This window comes from Microcaecilia unicolor, chromosome 14 (genome assembly GCF_901765095.1).
Source record: "Microcaecilia unicolor chromosome 14, aMicUni1.1, whole genome shotgun sequence".
Taxonomy (NCBI): Eukaryota; Metazoa; Chordata; class Amphibia; order Gymnophiona; family Siphonopidae; genus Microcaecilia; species Microcaecilia unicolor.
The window spans coordinates 36,547,575-36,568,240 of NC_044044.1; the positions used below are offsets into that span (position 1 = coordinate 36,547,575).

Sequence of the window (20,666 nt, forward strand, 5' to 3'; positions counted from 1 at the left end):
AAAAGATGACAAGAAGCAAGAGACAGCCAGCCAGAAAGAGGAGCAGAACTCTTCTGAACAGACATCTCAACGAGAGACATGCCAGAAAGAGAGAAAGCAGCGCTTGCTGGAAATATTTCTCAGTACCATTCCCGCCCCCGCCCTGTTTACAGATGTATCCTGGCTCTCTTAGCCACGATCCATGTTTCTCTCAGCAAAACAGTACCTAGCGTGTACAATGAACGTACTCGCTCCTTCAGTGGCTTTTCTGAGCCAGAGAACTTCCTCAAATCCTACCTTCCGATGGCGGCGAGGGAGAGCTGCAGAACTCAGGGAATTTCTCTCTCAGCATGGAGCGCAGTTCCTTGTCCAGTTTGGGGTTATGAAATAAAGGAGCCAGGTGTCTGAGGAGGACAGAGGGACAATTTCAGATCAGACTCAGAGCCACTGTAATGTGTACCCACATCTAACCTATAACTAACCCTTTCAGAATCAGAGCTGCTCAACTTCCGCCAACATGTAACCTGTTGCCTGCTTCTGCCCTGATCCCAACCTCATCATCCCCAGAGCAGAGGTATTTATTTGATATCGCTTTGATAACACCCAAGTTACATCCTAAAAAGTCCTCCCCCAACCAGCAGACCTAGACTTTCTATACAGAGCCACCAACGCAGCAGAAACTTCAGCTGATGAGAAAGTTAGGAGCTGATGGACCTGCACATTCACTGTCACTCCTTGGCCAGGAGTCTATGGTGCAGCCAGTGGCAAAACTCCTCTCTGTGCCAGGATGGAAAGTGGGAATCTTGGTGTGGCTACAGCACAGCACATTCAGAGTGATAACCCCGCAAGGCCTGCTCAGCAGATGCAACAGAGCAGGGCCAGATCTCACATGGCACAAGATGCTGAAAGTACAAGATAAAACCCAGCACTGCTGGCTGCTTACGCAAGCACACGCTTCTCCACTATGTGGTTGAGGGAACTGAACACCCCTTGCCGCACGTGGCCCTCCAGCGGTGGGTAGAAGTTGGGAATTATCTGTGGAAAGGAAACCAAACACAATATTAGAGGTCCAAGCAGACGAGGCCAAGTCTGCCCCCCCCCCCCCCCCCCCCCCAGTTTAATGGCACCAGAGTGAAGGCGCTATTAATTCAGAACGTGGAAGCACTTAAGAACTCTCATCAAGACTGACAGGAAAAATGTTCCACGTTGCACAGAGAGACACTGATCCTGGCAGGTTATCAGAAGCAAAAGAGAGAACAAGTCTCTGGGATATTCAAGACCACCCCACAACTGCTTTTACCAGGTATCAGCAGCTATCAATTAATGCACACACGAAAAGACAGGAAACAGAAAAACCCACTCACAGCATCTGCGATGCACGTGAAAACCCCAGTGTCAAGGAACGATTAAAGTGAGGGCATTATTCATCACCATAATAGAGCAGTGGGGCCAGAACAAAGGCCAAATTAATATGGCAGTGACAGGGCCACAAGCTCAGAAGCAGCCCCGACACACACTTAATGGTAAGAGCTAGTGAGCCGTAGACAAGAGACAGAAGGGTAATTAACAGTCACCTCTCACACTACGATGTGAGATATAAATGTCACAACTAAATAAACAAAACTGTACCTGCTGTACACCACCTTGGGTGAATCCCAAGAATAAATAAATAAATAAATCAATCTAGCTGTTGACTATGCAACAGGAACCTTGTGGCAGTGTGAAGTGGCATCTGAAAGCACAGAAGGTACAATCTCTCATCAGGCGTGATCTCCCTGGCTCTCCTCCTCTCTGCAGTTTTTATTTCTCTGTCTCAGGACTTACCCGACACATGAAATCCAGCAGGGTGGCTGTGATAGCGGGATGGGGCTTCATGGAGTGATGCATCACCAGTATTGCAGGCTCTGAAGAGACAAAGACTCCAGTATCAGCTGAATGTGTCCGTCATACAGCACAAACTCAGGCCTGTGAGGGGTGTTACAGGAGTAGAGAGAAGCAGAAGGAAATGCTCTCCTTTCCTGGGTTCTTCTGCTGGGCCTAGTGACCTTTTGCTCAACCTTTTGGCTGCAGATGACCTGTGAACAGCAGGATAAATTCAGCATACCCGTTTCTTTCCAACTGCTGCTTCCAGGTATGGCTGATTTATCCTAACTGTCCACAGTTGATTTCTTGGAGTCTGAGTATTTCTCACACTTAAACAATCCATACTCTAAAAATCAAGGATTACAGATGCCCGAGAGCAGAGCTATAAGGACAAATGACATCAGTCGGGATACAACCAGTTATGTAACTGGCTCTTGTGCAAGAGCGTCTGAACCTTATCAACAGGAGGCAAAAGCAGAAAAAGCTTGCAGGTACCCAGTGCCACTCGCAGCAGCAGCAAGGGCAATGTTATGAAAACACAGTGAAGCCAGGAGGTGAAGAGCAGCAGACAGGGGATCTGGAATGCACGTCTCAGAAAGAGACTATCGCAACGGAGCAGCCTTGCCTCATCTCCAGTGAGAGCGGCTGAGCTGCTGGCATAGACCACTCACCGATATTCATTATGCTGTCCTTCTCCGGGCTGAAGAATAACCAGTCATAAAACAAGGCCAGTTTAGCATTTGAAGCTGCTACGTTAGACTGGAGGAAGAAGAGGAAAGAAATGACAGTAAGGCACTGTGGCTGACTCCGCACGCTACATCCTTCCTCTCATACAGGTGCCGTAGAACTGAAAGCGGCAAGGACTCCAAACACACAGACCCTTCACTCAGAAAAATAAGTGGGTGAGGGGGCTGTGTGTCACTGAAAGAGCTGGAACATGTATCACAGTTAAGAAAGGCCAAGTGATCTGATTATTCAAAGAAACCAGCTGCAGGAAGAGTCTAACCCTTTTATTCCTATCTCCACACTTTGGGAGTTAATCTGAAACACCCCGAGCCCCTTTTGCTCAGGTCCCTCGAATACACCACTGTCTTTCCTCTTTTATAGCCTGCTTTAGTAGCTTCCTGACTTCTCACCTCCAAAAAAGCGTATAAAGTTACAATTAGTCCAAAATGAAGCCGGATTAGCTGGCTCTTGCACTTTCTAAGAGATTATCTTTAGTTTGAAAGCACTAATTTGAGTATTTCTATATTTAGAAGACCTACTTACAACTTACAATTTAAAATTGGCCCAACAGGAGTGGGATAAACTGAGCTGGGACAGGTAATGGGTTGGAAACCTCAACCAAGACCAGCCCGTCCCACCTCTCATGATTTGAAATTCAAAAACTTTGTCAAGACTTGTAGAAGTGCTAAAACGTTTCAGCTTTTTGATAACTGCTGATTTTGCTCAATTTTGTTTTCTTACTACTACTACTACTATTTAGAATTTCTATAGCGCTACAAGGCATACGCAGCGCTGCACAAACATAGAAGAAAGACAGTCCCTGCTCAAAGAGCTTACAATCCAGTAGACAAAAAAATAAAGCAAACAAATCAATTAATGTGTAGAGGAAGAGGAGAGGAGGGTAGGTGGAGGCGAGTGGATACAAGTGGTTACGAGTCGAAAGCAATGTTAAATAAGTGGGCTTTCAGTCTAGATTTAAAGGTGGCCAAGGATGGGGCAAGACGTAGGGGCTCAGGAAGTTTATTCCAGGCGTAGGGTGCAGCGAGACAGAAGGTGCGAAGTCTGGAGTTGGCAGTAGTGGAGAAGGGAACAGATAAGAAGGATTTATCCATGGAGCGGAGTGCACGGGAAGGGGTGTAGGGAAGGACGAGTGTGGAGAGATACTGGGGAGCAGCAGAGTGAATACATTTCTTAGCAAGTTTATTTTATTTCAGTTCTTAATTTTGTCTTGCTGGGCTTTCAATGGATTGAAATCATCATCTTCAGCTTGTCAGGAAAAGACTAACCAAGCAGAGCGATTCTGCCTCCCGCCTCCCGTTGCTGTCTTTACCTACATGATCCTATATAACACATAACCAGTGTAACTCAGCATCCCCGAACGTTTACACTTTCAAATCTCTGTTCATATTGTGAAGCACCATCGGAGCCAGGGTTACTTACCGTGCATGTGGTCAGCAGCCATCCAATGATGGCCCAGCGTGGGAGGATGTCAGAGCTCAGAACTTCATTGGACGGATGGACCACACCGCAAATATACCGGATGAGGTCACAGCGCAGGGATTGGCTGTCAGGTGTAGATAAGTACTGTCGTTGAAACCAGTCTTGGTACCTTTTCTGCTGGCCAAACCTCACCTTATGGTGGAGTAGGGGACAGAAAGCACAGTAATAAATACCATTTCGGCAGCCAGGGGGTTCTGTGCTGTGCCTGACATGCTCTCTCACCACTCAGGAAAAAAGCTCTGCAGGCAATCAAACGGTTTCTTTGAACACTGAGGTATCTAATACTCAGTCAATAAGAATTATAAGCATGAGGGGTGTGCTTCTCTCTCTTTGAGGTGTGCAACAGCCCTCAAAAAAAATCAAAGATACGCACTTAAGGACAAACTAAAGAGAAAGAAAAATCTCGAGTGAGCTTTGATGAGATGATGCTGTTACACTGCATTTACTGCTGAGCATGTAAACAATTATTCAAGAAACTCACTCATCTACAGCCAGCTACTTTCTGAGGAATAAGCAGAGAGGTACAAAGACCTTTCATTCCACAATGCTCTGCCTCGCAGACTGGGAAGAGCTTTGGGTTCAGGCCAGCAATCAGACTCCTGGCTGGCAGAAAAAGCTAGTGGCCAATCAAACACACACACAAAGCAGAGCAGACTCAGGTCATCACTAGGATAACAGGCTTAGGTTACATTTAACATAGTGGTGAGTGACACACACAGGTCACTTCTAACCTAGTACTAGTGATACACATTTCAGGCAGAAAAAGTTCACATCACAAAAAAACTAAGACTGCAAAAGTTAATCACAGTTAACAACACGATTAATGCACCAATCGCACTTCTGCTCTCTTCCACTCCCATGATCCAGCATCTTTCCCTCCAGCCAGAATTCAACATCACCCCCGCACGTCAGCCTAACTTAAAAATGGTCTTGTATTGGTCCCCAGTCTGCAGTCTACTCCAAACCTTTCCCTCTGGCCCGTTCTGCCTCCTCTGATATCACTTCCTATTTTAGCATGGGTGGGATGGGTCAGAGGGAAAGCTTCGGACCTGGCCACAGGCAACCACTGCCAGAGACCAACAGAAGACCACCTTGAAGGAAGACTGGGGGGGGGGGGGGGAAGAGGGAAACTGAGAGGGGGCAGATGTCAAACCCTGAGTGGGGGGAGTGGAGCGAGCTGCAGGGGTCACCAGTGGAAGCTATTGCCAAAGCAGTAAGCTCCAGCAGCCACGGAAACAACTGTGTGCTGCTCACCACCAAGTCTGTGTCGCTAAAATTGAAGGTGGAGAGGAGGGAGGGAAAGCAAAAGAGAATGCACCAGAGGGAAGGAAGAGAAAGGGAGATATGCTGGATCTGGATTATCAGTTATTTAGGGAAGAGAAGGAGGATGGGATTTGATATACCGCCTTTCTGTGGTTATAATCAAAGTGGAGTGGAGGAGTGGCCTAGTGGTTAGGGTGGTGGACTTTGGTACTGAGGAACTGAGTTCGATTCCCACTTCAGGCACAGGCAGCTCCTTGTGACTCTGGGCAAGTCACTTAACCCTCCATTGCCCCATTGAGCCTGCCATGAGTGGGAAAGCGTGGGGTACAAATGTAACAAAAATAAAAATTATATACAGGTACTTATTTTGTACCTGGGCAATGGATATTTAAGTGATTTGCCCACAGTCACAAGCAGCTACAGCAGGAAATAAATAGATAAATAAACAAATGTTAATCATGCAATTAATCATGAAAATTTTTAATCGGAATGCAGCTTTAAAAAAAATAATAACCCTGTTCCAGTCAAGCCCATCCCCCACCTCACTCCACTCCAGAGAGAGCAGGCCTTCAGGTCACCTATAACTTAGTGCTGTTACACACATGGTGAAATCTGGTCTTACCTGATAATTTCCTTTCCTTGAGTTCTAGCAGACCACTCCAGAATGGTGAAATTAGATCTTACCTGCTAATTTTCTTTCCTCTAGACCCTCCAGACCGGTCAAGACGCGTGGGTTATGTCCTCCTACCAGCAGAGGGAGACTGAGAAAACACTAAGCTTTTGAAGCCTGTATATATAACCTGTGCAGAACCTCCACTAGCCAGTATAACCCTGACAAAGCAGAGAAACAAAAAACACTAACAACAACTAGCAACCCTGTACGTGGTCACAGTAAACTGCAAAAACAAGAAACATCTTCCGCTTGCTCTTACGGAAACATGTTCCTTTGCCTTTGATAAAACAGTTGGGCTTCTACAGGTGGACTATCAAAGAAGAGCCTCACCTGTCCCAGACTCCTATCACAAAACAGAAATAAACAGAGTCTGCAATTAGAGAAACAACAATCTACAGCAGCCAAGAATTATCCAACAAACACACCTCCTGGCCTCCAATACAGACAGGGCGGGCTCTTGACCGGTCTGGAGGGTCTAGAGGAAAGAAAATTAGCAGGTAAGATCTAATTTCACCTTCCTCAGCGACCCTCCAGACCGGTCAAGACGCGTGGGACGTACCAGAGCAGTAACTAACTTACGGGAGGGACCTACTAAGGCCAGAGGTCAAAACTGCTGCCCCAAAGCGCACCTCGTCCTTCGCATGCACAGGAATCCTATAATGCTTCACAAAGGAATGCAACGAAAACCAAACCGCAGCCCGACAAATATCTAATGGAGAAATCATACTATTCTCCGCCCACGAGGCTGCCATTCCCCTAGTGGAATGAGCAGACCAGCACTAGGCACCACAGGACCCTTCACCAAGTAAGCAGATGCAACCGCCTCCTTCAACCACCGTGCTATGGTCACCTTAGGAGCCGCTGCACCCTTCTTTGGGCCACCATGAAGAACGAACAAACGGTCAGAGGCTCTGAAGTCCTGAGTTCCAGAGAGATAACTCAAAACTCTCCTGACATCCAGCTTGGCAATACCACGTTGCTCCGAATCTCCAGCCATATCACTGAACACTGGCAGAGAGATGACCTGATTAACATGGAACTCGGAAACCACCTTGGGCAAAAAAAGGAAAGCACCGTCCGCAACGAAACCTTCCCTCAGAAAGGACAAAAATGGTTCCCTACAAGACAAAGCCTGAAGCTCTGAAACCCTCCGTGCTGAAGTAATCGCCACCAACAAGACCATCTTTAAAGATAAATCCTTACAAGATGCCGATACCAGAGGCCCAAACGGAGGCCTGATCAAAGCATTCAAAACTAGCTTCAAATCCCACGGAGGCACCATCCGTCACTGAGGCGGACGCAGCAACTTAACACCCTTCAAAAAACGCACTACCTGAGGCACAGAAGCGAAGGACTTTCACTGAAGCTTCCCACGAAAACATGACAAAGCTGCCACCTGAACCTTCAGTGTAGACAAGGCCAGACCCCTATCAACACCATCATGCAAAAATTCCAAAACTTCCACCACCGAAGAGCGAAACGGCCGAACTCGATGGTCTTCACACAAGTGCTCAAAGATTCTCCAAACCCGGACCTACGCCAAGGAAGTGGATCGTCTATGGCAACTCAACATCGTAGCAAAGCCACTGGACGAAAGCCCCTTCTTCTTCAACTTGTGCCGCTCAAGAGCCAAGCCGTAAGCGAAAACCGAGCCGGATCCGGCTTGATTATCGGGCCTTGACACAGAACTGATCCCAACAAAGGCAGGGCCGCCGCCCCTGCCAACCGCACCAGGTCTCCGTACCATGGTCGACGCTGCCAATCCGGAGCCACCAGAATCACCCGACCGGAGTGATGTTCGATGCGCTATATTACTTGACCGACTAACAGCCACGGAGGAAACACATACAGCCACTCCCGAGGCCAAGGCAACAGAAGAGCGTCGATTCCCTCCGCTCGAGGGTCTCTTCAGCGACTGAAAAAAAAAAAAATCTCTGAACTTGCGCATAGCGAGCCGTTGCCCTAAGATCTATCACCGAAAGTCCCCAGACCGACACAACTCGCTGGAACACTGACCGAAGAAAAGACCACTCTCTGGGATCTAGAGTGTGCCTGCTGAGATAATCTGCATCTATGTGACCTACCCCGGCCACATGCGCTGCCAAGAGAGCCTGAGGATGAGTTCAACTGCGCCGCCAAGGCTCTTCGTCCCCCCTTGACGGTTGACATACGCTACTGCCATGGCGTTGTCGCAGAGCACTCGGACTGCCTTGTGGCGAACCACCGACGGCAAGGCCTGGAGCGCCACCCGAATGGCCCGAGTTCCAGCCGGTTTGATGGACCACTCTGCTTCTGCCTGAGACCACCGGCCTTGAGCTACCTGACTGAGACAATGTGGCCCCCCAACCTTGCAGACTGGCATCCGTGACCATTACCAGCCCCTGTGGGGACTCCCAAATTGCGCGGGTTGAGCCACCATCGGAGACTGAGACGAGGGGCCACCGACAGCGGACAACACCTCTCCAAGTCCTGCGACAGAGGGGACCAACGACTGAGCAGAGCTGACTGTACCTGACGCATGTGCGCCCTGGCCCACGGAACTACCTCTATGGTCGCCGCCATCAGGCCCAGGACCTGACGATAAGTATGGGCCGTCGGCGCCTTCTCTGCAAGGAACCGACGAATCGGACCCTGTAACTTGGAACCAAAAGGCCGCACGAAGGAAAGTGAAGATAAGCTTCCGTCAAATCCAGGGAAGTGAGAAACTCTCCTTTCCAGACCGCACCAGTGACCGACCGCAACGTCTCCATTCGGAAAGAGGGCACCTTGAGTGCCGCATTGACCCTTTTGAGATCTAAAATGGGACGAAAAGTGTCCTCTTTCTTGTGGGCCACAAAATAGATCAAATAGCACCCTGAGCGGTGCTGATCTGAAGGAACAGGAACCACGGCTCCCAACGCGAGCAGCCACCGCAGAGTGTCCCTCACTGCTGCCCTCTTGCTCCAAGACCGACAGAGGGATTCCAGAAACACTTCGGGAGAACAGCTTTCGAATTACAGCGCATATCCGCCTCGAAACACCTTGAGAACGCACTGATCTGACCTGATTTGGGCCCAGCTCTGGTAAAACAGACTCAGCCGAGCCCCAACATGCAACACAGCCTAAGCCGCCACACCTTCATTGGGAATTGCGGCCTGAATACTAACCTCCCGCGGAAAAGCCACGCCCTCCGTGACGACTCTCACGAAAGAACTGTGTGCGCTGGAAAAACCGACCCCTAGAGGTCCTACTACTACTACTATTAAACATTTCTATAGCGCTACTAGACTTACGCAGCGCTGTACAAATTAACATGAAAAGACAGTCCCTGCTCAACAGAGCTTACAATCTAAATTGGACAGACGAACAGACAGCTAGGGGTAGGTCCCACTCGATCTGCCCGGCCTATACCGCTAAGCCTCCCTAAACCGTCCCCGAGAGGAACTAGTTCTGGCCCCTGCCTTGAACCGAAAATCTGGAAGCCATAGAACCTTGGTATTACTAAGACCTCACACTAACTTGTCCAAATCTTCTCCAAAGAGCATAGCTCCCTTAAGTGGCAGAGACCCACAACCATAGCCATATTTTTTGTCTGAAGTACGCAACAAATCATAAAAGCCTCAGACAAAAAGGATGAAGCAACATCTACCGAATCATCCAGGAGCTTCTCGGCCCAACGAAAACATGCCCGAGCTACCAGACCCCCACAAACCAAGGCCTGCAGGGCTAGAGCCGACAAAACAAAACTACGCTTGAGAAAAGATCCCAACCTTCTATCCTGAGGATCACGGAGGGCCGTTCCTCCATCAACCAGGATAGCCGTAGCTATAATTACTGCCGTCACTACTGCATCTACCATGGGAGCCTTAAAGGAATCCCTATCGTCCTGAGGGAGGGGATAAAGCCTCACCATTGCCTTTGCCACCTTACACGGCAAATCCCATTCCTGACAAATCATCTCCCGGAGATCCTTGTTCATAGGGAAGGATCACGCCTGACGCTGAATGCCCTTCACCAACGGATCCTGGACAGTTTCCCCCAAAGCCTCCTCAGGACCAAACTGAAGGGTGGACGACACCTGATCTATGAGTTCTGACAGCTCATCTTTATGGAAAATCCGCACTACTGAAGGATCCTCTCCAGGAATCCAACAATCCTGCTCCTGAGAGCCGTCAATTCCATCTGACTCCCCCAGATCACTAAGCGCAGCTTCTGCAGCTACAGGAGAAAAACATTGCCTGTCCTCTGACCACTCTAACCGTGGTCTCTCAGCCAAGCAGAAAACAGCCCCCTCTTCCAATTGGGGGGGGGGGGGGGAGGGGGTCCCGATCTCCAGGCCTGATACCGCGTCCAGACAAAATCTGGAGGAAAGCCCACCATTCCTGGACCGTCATTAGGCCCTTTTGTGCCAAAAACGGAGGCCGCAGGCCCAAAAACAGCTGGCTCCACGGGCCGTGTCGGACTCAAGATGGCGGCTGTTCCCGCCGAAACTGTTCCCGCTGACAGCGGCCCTGCCTACGCTCTCGCTGACCCGGAGACTCCCGACACCATCGATCCCTCCGCGGTCAAGTCGGGGGGAGCCACAGCCACTTTTATAGGTGCACCGCAAAGCTACACTGAGCGCCCGGTGCCTCTACCCCTCGCCACAAGCACGCGCGACATCGGAGGAGCTGGGCCGCCATAAACCATGAGGGACGGGAAAAGCTGTTCAGCAAACGCGCCAAACCAAAATCTCACTCACACTGCAAAAGCACTGAAGAAAGCGCTGCTCCCTCGTTCCAGCAAGGAATCTAAACCCCGCTGAAAATAAAGAAATAAATGCCCTTAAAGGCACAGTACTCCAACTCTGGCAGCTGGAAATTGTAAGGCACTCAAGGCTACAATACTGAGAAAGCAGCCGAGGCACAAAGCTGCCAAGCAAAACGAAATAGAATAACTGACCTTAAAGGCACAGTACTCTAATTCTGGCATCTGGAAATTGTAAGGCACTCAAGGCTACAATACTGAGAAAGCAGCCGAGGCACAAAGCTGGCAAGCAAAATGAAATAGAATAACTGACCTTAAAGGCACAGTACTCTAATTCTGGCATCTGGAAATTGTAAGGCACTCAAGGCTACAATACTGAGAAAGCAGCCGAGGCACAAAGCTGGCAAGCAAAATGAAATAGAATAACTGACCTTAAAGGCACAGTACTCTAACTCTGGCATCTGGAAATTGTAAGGCACTCAAGGCTACAATACTGAGAAAGCAGCCGAGGCACAAAGCTGCCAAGCCAACAGGGGGAGGGACCCAAACATAGGTGTAACACCCCAGGGGGAAAAACTGGGCCCCACCAGACCCAGGGCCCCAAAGCACTTTTTTTTTTTTTTTTTTTTTTTTTTACACACACGTACAGGGTACTGCAACAGAATAAAGTTTGGAAGGAAAAAATCCTACGACCCAATGACAAACTACCTCACCAGATTATTGGAGACTGCACAGGCTGTCAACTGCTACCTCTGCTGAGACTGAGAAAATACTGGCTAGTGGAGGTTCTGCACAGGTTATATATACAGGCTTCAAAAGCTTAGTGTTTTCTCAGTCTCCCTCTGCTGGTAGGAGGACATAACCCACGCGTCTTGACCGGTCTGGAGGGTCGCTGAGGAAGAATGGGTTATGTCCCTCTATCAGTAGATAGAGACAGAGAACAAAATTTTCTAAGCTCCACGCCATACTGTCACCTACTCATTAGCATTTTTTTGTAACAAAGCAAACGGGAGACTCCACTTCCCCACACTCCTCAAAGATCAGGGAGAGAGGTGGATTGTACAGTGACTGGCTGTCCCTACAGAATCACCACCAAATATTCCTACCTCCTGACAGATACCAACAAACAATTAACATGAAAAACTAGAACAGAATACCTCAGAACATGACACAATGGGATGGGATTCTTGATTTGTCTTATAGGACTCAAGGAATGTATCTGGTAAGACCAAATTTCGCCTTCCTTATCACCCGCAAGACCAGTGATATAACACAGTGGGTGGGATCCTGAAACCTCAGTTCTCATACACCCGTACTGCAAAGGCCACATCCTCCCTAGGAAAGACATCCACCCTATAAAGTTCTGAAAAAGAATGTAACTATGACCCTGTCGACAATGCAGATTTCCAAGGGCGAGACGTCCTAAGATGGATTTCACCTTCCCCCTATAAAGGACAAACAATCTGACCTCTAAAACTCATTAGTCACTTCCAAATACCAGAGCGAGGCCTGACCTATGTCCGTGGTTGATCTCTGACGCAGAAATGGCTCCAACAAAACAAAGTCTGCCCTTGTGAAACCCTTCTGGTCAAATTGCCTCCAAGAAAGACACTTTATCGTTTATTTGTTTACTATACCATCACTTATTGATTTGCAAATCAGAACGATTTACACAGTTAAAAACATACAACAACAAAGTATATAAACTGGGAAATCCATTTTCTGATAGGATAGCACAGACGAAGCATCCATACAGGAGATAACGACGACAGTCATTTTCATCAGTCATACATAATTATCTAAATTATAGCCCTCCTTATTGCATAAAGCAATTAATGTCATACCTGTGTGGTTTTCTTTATCAACAAAAGAGATCATATTTCAAAAGCAGTTAAAAAAAAATAAGTTTTACAGATATATGGAAATGAGTGTTTGATTCTTCCCTAATTGATTTTGGAAGGGAGTTCCACAGTGCTGGAGATAAAGCCCTCGAGGGTGGCGGGTGAAGCCTTTCGCAAAGGCTCAAAGGAAGGGTTAACCTAATGCCCAGAGGACTAAACCGAAATTCCACAATGGAAAAACTGGAATCAGTGGGGACCCAGATAAAATATACCTTGGATAAAAAAAACCCCAAAACATTCCAATACTATCAACCTGGACCTTCAGAGAACTTACAGTTGTGATCCTCCTGGAGAAAGGTCAAAATTTGTGCTTCTGAAACCTGCACACCAAGCTTCAAAACCCCTCCAAACTCACGCACACGTGAGGTAGATTACTTTATTCACATTTGCTACACTGTCTTTGCAGATCAAGGCAGGTTACAATCTAAAAACCAAATGAACTAAATCTCACACTAAAAGACACAAAATGGACAACCACACCATGGTCCGATCACTACAACGTGAACTTATCCCTTCACTGGCGAACAAAACACTCACAACACAAACAAGAACAATCAACCTATACCACGAGAGGCAAAATAGACCCACTAAAATTCTGGCAATAATTCTATGACAACGAATGGACAACAACAACGGACTCATCCCAATTTCTCCATGTCTGGGACAACAGATGCAGAATCATATTAGACAACGTTGCACCACTCCAAACCAGAACCTCACATAGAAAAAACTCAATACCATGGTTTAATGAAGAACTGAAAGAGCTAAAAATGCAAGTCAGAAGATTAGAACGAGCATGGTATAAGAAAAAAAGACGACTTTGCACTCAACTACAAAGAAAATACAAATACACCATTAGACAGACCAAAAGATCCTACTTTAAAAATAAAATCGGACCAGGCTACAAGGACACACAAACTCTTCCAACTCGTAAATAATTTACTAAACGCTACACCGCTCACTTCTAACAACGATACCCCATCAGCAAACAACCTTGCGAACTACTTCGAAGAGAAAATCAGAAAGTTACCAAACATGATACCTAACAACACAATTATGTAGACCTCCTTGAATGCTTAGACCCAACACATGAAGAATATCCAGCAGACCGATCATGGATCAACTTTGACTCGCTATCGATCGAAAACATCTCTCAATCACTCAAAAGATACGCCAAATCGCTATGCAAACTGGACATCTGTCCTAGCAATCTGATAAGATCTGCCCCCCAACAATTCATAACAGACCTTACGAGGCACCTAAACTACAGGCTACAAAATGGCCTCTTCCCAAAAGATAAGGGAAATATACTACTTACTCCTTTACCTAAGGACGCTAAGAAAAGTACAAATGACTTAACCAACTATCGCCCAGTAGCATCTATCCCCTCACTCTCTCCCCACCTTTCCATACAGCTTCTCCCCTCTCTCTCTCCCCACCCTTCCATACAGCATCTCCCAGCACCTTTCCTCCTCCTCCTCCCCCCCCCCCCCCCCCCAAACTAGGCTGCTGCTCCACCAGTCCAGCAGCAGCAACAAAACAACCTAAAGTAGTCCCATGACCGAAGTCTTCATGCGCATGCTGTCAGCACTGGGCTACCCTGCTCCAGAACAGGAAATTGATGTCAAAGGAGTGGAAAAAGGTGAAGGTCCTGTACTGGCACAACATACCCCTTGGAGTATGTGTACTACGTGTTGAGAACCTCTGGCCTAAGCCACCCCTCCTGTTTGATCTCAAAATGGGTTACCAGTTCTCCAACCCTGACTTAAGATTGTCCACCACCACAGCACGGTATGCCTATCTGCCATCCACTGAGAAATACTGAGGAGTAGGTGGCAGCATGATGCCTTATATAAGGTAGAGCTCGTAAGTTTTGTTCCGTCTCCATCCACTGGTACAGGGGCATAACCCATCCGTTGTGGACTAGTCTGGTGGAGGATAGGGAAATATAGCTATATAATTTAATTCACAGTGAAGAATGCAAAATTACCCGAGATGTCATGAAGAGTAGTTTAGTCTCCATGTCAGGAGTGAGACGACAAGCCAGGAACTTACGAGAGGTCCGTGACTGCAGTAGCTGCAGGATACCTGCAGAAAGAGGGAATGTAATATCATTAGTAACTAGTTGGGAGACAGGAGGAATGCAAAAGAATGCCTGCCTAATGACAACATACGAAAAAATCCAATATTTCATCAGAGAGATAAAGCAAAGGCCCAAGATGCTTTCCAGCTTACTAATTAGCACCTGTGTGCTACGAGAGAGAAATCTGTATTCCTTTCCCAGGCCAGTATCAATATCACACAGACACACCGTGGCACACTGGCAAGCCAGGGTTCACCAGATGTTATCTGTATTTATTTATTAAAACTTGATTTTCTGACCTTCTAGAAAACCCAGGGCAGCACCAAATATCTTAAAATAATTTCGGCACACCTTGTAAGAAATGCACGGGCTTGTGCTCACCCTCTCTCTCTAAAGTACTTTGACACGATGGTCAGATGGAGAGAAGGGATGTCTCTCCTATGTGGCAAGAAAGTGGCAGCTTATTAAATATATCAAGCATGTCCTGCACATATGCTTACCAATGAACTGCGGATTTAAAGCCTGTGGGTTGTGTATAAGGTCCTTCCACAGCAGCTCAAACTCCGGTATTCTAGCAACATTCTGCAGAAGGCGTACCAGGTCCCGGCCTATCATGAAGCAGTCCATGAACTTGGAAAGAAAGTGACAGGGTAATTCCGACTTTATTCCTGGACAATACGCTTACTCTGCTCCAAAGGCAGGCTCTGAGAGACCTCATTCTTTTGCACAAAAAAAAATCATCTCATTACCCTATTTGCAGCCCCATGTTAGAAAGGGTAAAAGTCAGAATTGAAACATCCAGGTCAGGATGTCTCAAGTTTCACTAGTATTTCCGAACAGAATCTGTCAATTTAGAGTCTGCTCTAAAGTACAGGAAAAATAGATGTTTACGGCACAAAAATCTATTAAAAAAGATAAATGTAGAAACTTTCACTGGATTGTATGTTGATCTTTACCAGTTTAGAAATATAAAGATATATTTTTCTTACGCTGTCGCAAAGACTAATATCCCTTGCGGTTTGCCTTTTTCAGGAGACAAAAACCACTAGGAGATTAAGAGGCAAGCTGCTCTAATCCCTGCAATGCAGTGCTGCTCAATCAAAGCAGTTCGCCAAAACCTAAATGTGTTTGGTAGCAGATGTAAATCCTGACATGTTAGGACATTTATGATTATTCCCCTTCTAAGATGTGAAATAAACGTATCTTCTAGGCATGTCCTATTCCCGCCCAACACTACTACTACTACTACTATTTAGCATTTCTATAGCGTTACAAGGCGTACGCAGCGCTGCACAAACATAGAAGAAAGACAGTCCCTGCTCAAAGAGCTTACAATCTAATAGACAACAAATAAATAAAGTAAGCAAATCGAATCAATTAATGTGAACGGGAAGGAAGAGAGGAGGGTAGGTGGAGGCGAGTGGTTACAAGTGGTTACGAGTCAAAAGCAATGTTAAAGAGGTGGGCTTTCAGTCTAGATTTAAAGGTGGCCAAGGATGGGGCAAGACGTAGGGGCTCAGGAAGTTTATTCCAGGCGTAGGGTGCAGCGAGACAGAAGGCGCGAAGTCTGGAGTTGGCAGTAGTGGAGAAGGGAACAGATAAGAAGGATTTATCCATGGAGCGGAAGGGGTGTAGGGAAGGACGAGTGTGGAGAGATACTGGGGAGCAGCAGAGTGAGTACACACACTCAGATCGCCCCCTTTACCATTTCCACACACTTAGGTTTTTGATGTATATGTCCTGGCTTTGTAAAATGGGAACTTAGATTTTTATGCAAGATTAACATTTAAGGCGAAACTAGATATTACCTGTTAATCTTCTTTCCTTTAGGCCCTGAGACCAGTCCAGACTCTTGGGCTGGTGTATCTCTGCGGTCCTTTGCTTCTGCCAAACCCCAATGTTGCCGCACTTATGGAGTGCAAAGGAATGGACGTCTCTGGCACACCATGTATATTCTGTGGGGACGCTACGGCGACAGCTCTGGCAGTGCAGGAGTTGCGAGAGGTTTCTGAATGTCCAGTTTTCTTGCCGGTGCACGAGTCTGATTCTGGGGCCGTGGCAGTTCCTGTTTTGGATCCAGAAGGGGAGCGCCTGCGTCCTCCTGATCACTGAAACCTCCATTTGAGTACCGAGAGAACTCAAGATCTTCCCCCTCATTCACCCAGTCCAGTCTTGGTTGCTTAGAGGGCACTGGGGCTGATTGGGAAACACCCAACTCCCTGCCTTCCAAGCCCTGTACATTGCTCCCAAATTTGTTTTATTATTTTCCATTAGAGACATAACAGTATTCACATTTTATCTTTGTACAGAAATTAGAGTTCCTCTTTCAACTAACATGTTTCCATCTAATACCCTCCCTCCCCTATTGTAGTCCCTCCTCTTAGGAAGTTTTGTGACCAATTCTCTTTAGACTTGTCCATGTGACACATCGATCTGGGGTGTCCGAGAGGTTAACCATTGTTCATAAGGGTTCCACGTTTTATGGTACTGCGGAACCCGGCCAGTGCGTAAGGCTGTCAATTTCGACATCAGATGAATATAGTCCAGTTTCCGCAACACTGACCGCTGTTCCGGAAGTGTAGGTTGCTTCCATGCCGCCGCCAGCACCAATTTGGCGGCCACGAATAGTTGTACGGCAAAGCGGTGTATGGCATTAGGAATTCCTGTAGGTCTAAAATGGAGTAAGCAGTAGTCCATTCTCATCTGGTAGTTCACTCCTGTAACTTCACCTAGAAACTTCAATATCTCCCCCCAATACTCCTGCGCATGCTTGCATGCCCACCACACATGAATCATATCCCCCACTTCTCCACATTGCCTCCAACACAAAGCTGACCCTGTTTTAAACATTTTAACCAAGCGATGGGGAGTGTAGTACCAGCTGTATAATATTTTGTGACCGTTTTCAGTCAAGGCACTAGACACCGAGACTGCTAGCAGAGATCTAAGTGCCACTTTCCACTGGGGCTTTGTGTAGGTTTCCCCCATGGCTTTCTCCCACCTTGATAGGTATCGCTCCACTGGGTTAGCATGTAGAAGTAGTGCCCTATATATTCTTGAGATGCTACCCCTTCCTCCTCCCTTCATCATCCCCTCCTCCAATTTAGTTTCTTGTAGCTTTAACTCATCCTGTGCTCTGCGAGCTATAAAATCCTTCACTTGATAGTACTGAAAAGCTTGTAGGGGAGAGAGGCCATGCTCCTGGCATAATTCTTGGAATGGCACCGTCTTATCTGTTTCCCACATTTGGCCTAATTCACAAAGCCCCATCTCCTCCCATCGCTGGAAAGCTTTATCTTGTTTGCCCGGTCTAAACTGGGGAGCAAAGCGAAGGAACATATGCCTAAAATATATTCGCCCCGGGAAAAAGTGTCCCCTAATCTTACTCCACGTCAATAGAGGCCAGCGCATCATAGGTGGGCTTCCCTTAATTATTTCTCCTAAATCTTCCCGCGATAACCAGGGGATAGCTCGCAGCGGGAAAGGTCCCATCCATTTTTGTTCCACCCTTGTCCAGGCCTTCCCTGTATCCTGAAGCCATGTAGCTATTACTCTAAGGTGGGCTGCTTGTAAGTAGTGTGTGAAGGAAGGAACTCCCATCCCTCCCCTCTCTTTCGATTGATACAGGATTTCTCTTTTCACCCTCGGGGGTCGTTTTCTCCAAATAAATGAAAATACCTTGTTCTGTAGGCCTCGCAAAAATCTATCTGGGATGGCTATGGGCAGGGCCATAAAAAGATACAAAATTCTAGGTAATATAACCATCTTAACTGCATTGATCCTCCCACTCCAAGACAGTGTCAATCCCTCCCATCGATGTAGTTCTGCAAAGAGCTTTTTTACCATTTCTGGGAAATTTGATTGGAATAGCTCATCTAAACTCCTCGGAATATTGACTCCCAGATATCTAATATGTCGTGCAGCCCATCGAAATGGGGAAGTAGTCTGCAACTGTGTTTTTTGTGGGGCTGGGATATTTATATCTAACGCTTCTGACTTGTCTAGGTTAACCTTGAAGCCAGATACTCTCCCATACGACTGGAGCAACTCTTGTATCTTTAGAATTGCGGGTCCTGGCTCCCGTAGCATAAGTAGTATGTCATCCGCAAAGAGGAGCGCCCGTGTTTCCAGGCCCCCCACCCGTGGTCCCCTGATATCAGGGTACGCTCGTATCCGAATAGCCAATGGCTCCATAACTATCGCAAAGAGCAATGGTGATAGCGCACAGCCTTGTCGGGTCCCCCTATGTAGTTGAAATGGCTTGGAGAGTCTCCCATTTACCCTTATCGATGCTAAGGGTGCCTTATAGATCAGTTTAAGCCAGTGTGTAAATCGCCCGGTGAAACCCATCCTACCCAGGACTGTAAACAGGAAAGGCCAACTCACCCGGTCGAATGCCTTCTCTGCGTCAAGGGATAGCAGGCACATAGCAAGTTTATGTTCCTGTGTGTGATGTATCATGTGGAGGGCCCTGCGGATGTTATCAAAAGTCTGTCTTCCATGTACAAATCCCGTTTGGTCTTCATGAATTAGTGTTGGGAGGTATCTCTGGAGTCTGGTCGCTAAAATTTTTGTAAAGATCTTGTAATCTACCCCCAACAATGAAATCGGCCTGTATGATGCACATAATTGCGGGTCTTTTCCCGGCTTAGGGATAACTGTAATGTTAGCCTGATTCAATGTGGGGGGGAGCTCCTGACTAAATTCAAGCGAATTGAAGACCTTTAATAACAGTGGAGCCAACACTCCCCCAAACACCTTATAAAATTTGTTGGTGAATCCGTCAGGCCCCGGCGCCTTACCTATAGGAAGCTCCTTGAGAACCCGCAGGAGCTCCTCTAGCTCAAATGGGTGTGACAGGACTTGATCTGCACTAACTGCTAGTTTAGGGAGTTCTATGTCTGCAAAATAATCCTCCATTTCCTCTTCCGGTACCTCCTCCCCTGCCATATATAGTGTTTTATAAAAGTCCCCAAATGCCGCCTCAATATACTCGGGGTCTACGCGTGTTATCCCTCCCTCATCTTTTAGACTCACCACCACATTCCGGAGTGTAGTTTGTTTAAGTTTATAAGCCAAAAGCCGGCTGGCTTTATTGCCAAATTCAAAGTGGGATTGGCGGACCCGCTGAAGTTTTTCTGCCAAGTCCGCCAGCTCCAGCTCATTTATCTGTTTTCGCAGTCTATGTATTTGATCGATAATCTCCACTGCCGGCCGGGGCCCATCTCGGTGAAGTGCGGTTTCCGCTTTCCCCAGTTGTCCCCGCAGTTCGGCTTCTTTGGCTCTCTTTGTTCTCCCTATGTGGGTTTTTAATGCTATCAGATGTCCGCGCATGACTGCTTTGAAGCTCTCCCAAAGTACTATAGGAGTCACTTCCCCAGTGTCATTGAACTGAATGTATTCCTTAATATGTCGCTCCAGGCTTAGTATGTTAGCGGGCTCTTGGAGCAAAGTATCATCTAGTCGCCAGCCCCCGTTTTCTCGTCGGGTCTTAGGAAGGATTAGTTGTAATAATATGGGGGAGTGATCTGTCCATGTACGGGGTAAGATTTGCTGTGAACCTATAAGCCCCTGCATTGCAGCCTCTCCCAGCCAGAAGTCTATCCTCGATGAAGACTGGTGCACTGTCGAGAAATAGGAATAGCTGCGTTTGGTATGGTTTGCCTGTCGCCAGAAATCGACCAGGTGCCAGCGCTCAATAAATTCTTGTAGCGCCACCCTATCTCTTTGGCCATATCCTGTATGTCGTGAGGAGTTGTCTAAATGGGGCTGTAGCGTTAGATTAAAATCCCCTCCTATCAGTAATGAGCCCTCTAAGTGTTGTAGGATTATCTGGTCTAGCTCACAAAAAAAAGATCCCTGATCTGCATTAGGTGCATAAATATTAACTACTGTATATACCTGCTCTGCTAAGGAAAAAATCACTAAGATGTAACGTCCCCCTTTATCTTTA

General features: G+C 47.1%; 1 protein-coding gene across 1 annotated transcript in view; it reads right to left on the reverse strand.

The window, feature by feature from the left end:
* The window catches only part of INTS3 (integrator complex subunit 3), a 101,424-nt gene that overhangs the window by 37,728 nt on the left and 43,030 nt on the right, over window positions 1-20,666 (reverse strand). The window contains exons 8-14 of the mRNA XM_030187424.1: window positions 15,214-15,343; window positions 14,621-14,718; window positions 4,009-4,200; window positions 2,514-2,601; window positions 1,804-1,883; window positions 923-1,014; window positions 277-383 (exon numbers count right to left, since the gene is read on the reverse strand). Coding sequence (XP_030043284.1) covers window positions 277-383; window positions 923-1,014; window positions 1,804-1,883; window positions 2,514-2,601; window positions 4,009-4,200; window positions 14,621-14,718; window positions 15,214-15,343 — 787 coding nt within the window. The remainder of the gene's footprint in view (window positions 1-276; window positions 384-922; window positions 1,015-1,803; window positions 1,884-2,513; window positions 2,602-4,008; window positions 4,201-14,620; window positions 14,719-15,213; window positions 15,344-20,666) is intronic.